This window comes from Penaeus monodon, chromosome 11 (genome assembly GCF_015228065.2).
Source record: "Penaeus monodon isolate SGIC_2016 chromosome 11, NSTDA_Pmon_1, whole genome shotgun sequence".
In the NCBI taxonomy this organism is placed as follows: domain Eukaryota; kingdom Metazoa; phylum Arthropoda; class Malacostraca; order Decapoda; family Penaeidae; genus Penaeus; species Penaeus monodon.
In genome coordinates this window covers 31008561-31011060 of record NC_051396.1, presented here as the reverse complement: position 1 = coordinate 31011060, position 2500 = coordinate 31008561, and the positions used below count along the sequence as shown (strand labels likewise).

The 2500-nt window shown below is 44.9% G+C and overlaps 1 protein-coding gene across 1 annotated transcript in view; it reads right to left on the bottom strand.

The window, feature by feature from the left end:
* The window catches only part of LOC119578915 (toll-like receptor 13), a gene marked incomplete in the record, with an annotated part of 36811 nt that extends 34346 nt beyond the window's left edge, over positions 1 to 2465 (bottom strand). Inside the window, 1 exon segment of the mRNA XM_037926589.1 lies at positions 522 to 2465. Coding sequence (XP_037782517.1) covers positions 522 to 1604 — 1083 coding nt within the window.
* Between the last annotated feature and the right edge of the window lie 35 nt (positions 2466 to 2500).

Here is a 2500-nt window from a genome sequence, read left to right as displayed (position 1 = left end):
TGATCAATATTATTAATATCATTAGAGTCACTGATATCATTATTATAATCATTATTATTATGATGAAGGTAAGGAGAGTAATGATTACGGAAACAACAGAAAGTTACGATGGTGATGATGATAATAACGTTAATGCAGACGATATTGATAAAGCAAAGAACTACAAAAATGATAACAATCTTCGCAGTTGTTTTCAGTACCACCATCATTGTAATTACCATAGCACTGCTATTATCATTTTTGCTATGATAATCCCAGTCATCATTATTAGTTTACTGTCGTTGTTTTGTTGCTTTTCTTTGTTACTTTTTCCAGTATTATCATGAACAGTATTTTTATACACCAACCATTTTCACCATCATTATATTCATTTGCATCATCATAGTTATCAGTTCCATTCTCGCATCATACCAGAAGAGAACAGTAAGAGGTGAAGGTACAGGAATAAATATCTTATCAGTTAACACCAACAGACGTCCGATTCTAAAAAAAAAAAAAAAAATTGGACTTAAGGTACTCACTGGATAAGTTATATGGTTGCTTTGAATGTCGAGCAATTTGATGGTGTTCTGCTCAGCGAAGCCGCCCATGGAGTAGAAGGTGGTGACGAAGCTCCAGCTGTTGATGAAGTTGGCGTCGAGGGAGAGGACCTCGAGCCCAGACACCCTGTTGAGGTTCCTGCCGTCAAAGACCTTGAGCATGCCGTTGGAGAAGTAGAGCCCCTTGAGGGATCTCGGGAGGGGGTCGAGGTTGGTCACCTGTACGATGGACGTCCCGCTGAAGTGCAGTGTTTCGATGTTCCTCGCGTGGTCGAACTCGGGGATGGACGTCATGTTGGATCCGGTGCACATGACTTTCTTCTTCTGCCTCTCCATGTAGTGGCATCCGTCAGGAAGGAGGCTGTCGAGGAACACGTCTTCAGGTTCGTCATTGCGGCTGAGGCTTGCTTTCATCGACTTAGAAAATTCTTCGAACGCATCTGGGAAGACTACCTCAGGTGGCGTCGACCTGAACTCGCACCTGTTCTTCGAATGTGACGAAAGGGTGTCGCCTTTAACCCCATCACCCTTTTCCACCTTTATTCTCTTTCCTGTTGTAGGAAACATGGCGTCTTCTGGGGCCAACGAAGATTCTTCTGATTTCTGGAGACTCTCAGTCGAGGAAAGGAGAGGGACTTTATTCTTACTGACTTCTTTTCTCACGTGAGTCTTAACTTTCGCTGTTAGGACTTCGTCAGTCATGGAGCTAGAGGTCAGTCTTTCTCCACTTCTGACCAGTTCCTTCGTAACGCTTTCCTCCGCCGTGTAGCCATTATCTCCCGGCTGTTTGGAAAGTAAGATTGCAGCGCTGTCATATCTACCGTTTCCGTTGTCCGTCATTTTCATGTCCAAGGTTAAGTCCAGACCTCGCGGCTCTTCTTTAATCGCTGCTTCCCCATGGTCTTCGGCAGGCCGTATAACTTTGTTCTGAGACACCGGGGACTTGACCCTCCTGAGGCTGCTGTGTGGGAGGCCCGACGCGCCCCTGATCGCCGCCCCGAACGAGAAGGAGACGAGGACAACCAGAAGGCCGAACACTAGAGCAGTGAGTTTTGATACGAGCATGGCGACATCCGCAGATCTGGATGTTATCTCACAGCCATGCAAGACCCTCTGGCTTTCTTGTATCACTTTTTGTGCAAAATATCAGGATGTGAATGTCTCTTAATCTCCCATAAGTGTGAAACGTAACCACCCCATCCCTGGATTTGTGCCTAGCATGCTTCCTTATGGCTTCAGCTTCATTATGAAACAATGACGGTGATAAGTAACAAAAAAGGGAAATGTTTACTGTTTATCGGTGCGTTCCGAGTTATCGGCACTCGTTACTTATCAGCTACTATCATCGACTACATATCACAAACCAGATGGACCTGTCATCTGTGACGAGCTTGTCAGGCTCGGCTTGGGTGATGGGGTTAATATGAACCTTATCTAGTAGCAGTCTATTGAGGGGAACGACGCTTAAGAATCACATAACATTTAAATGAGTAGTCTGTGGATTGTTTTAGAATATGACAAACTGATGTTGAGTACTATTGATAATCCAATATTTGCACTGATGTCTATAGTGTCTATAGTTATTGCACCATGTTTATATCACAAAATGGCAGTCATAGACGCATATGAATGTATCTTCTGGAATGTATCTTCTTATTTCTGGAACGTTGAGGCTAAGTATTTAGCTTCTAGTACCACATATTTCGTGTACAACTTATATCTGGTTTATTTACGAACCGATGGCATAACAGGAAAATGAAGCGTACAGATTAATAAAGTCGCTCTAGCGAGCTCATATGACCCAGCTTTCACGCGCCGTCGCTCGAGTCTGGGAAGGCGGTCCTCCTGCGGCCTCGAGAACGTCACTGCGCACGAGTCATCGAAGGCTACGAAGCGCGCGTGTGGATGCACTCCTTGAGAAACACAAGTCACGATGGACACTGGCACAGCGAGCTCCCGCA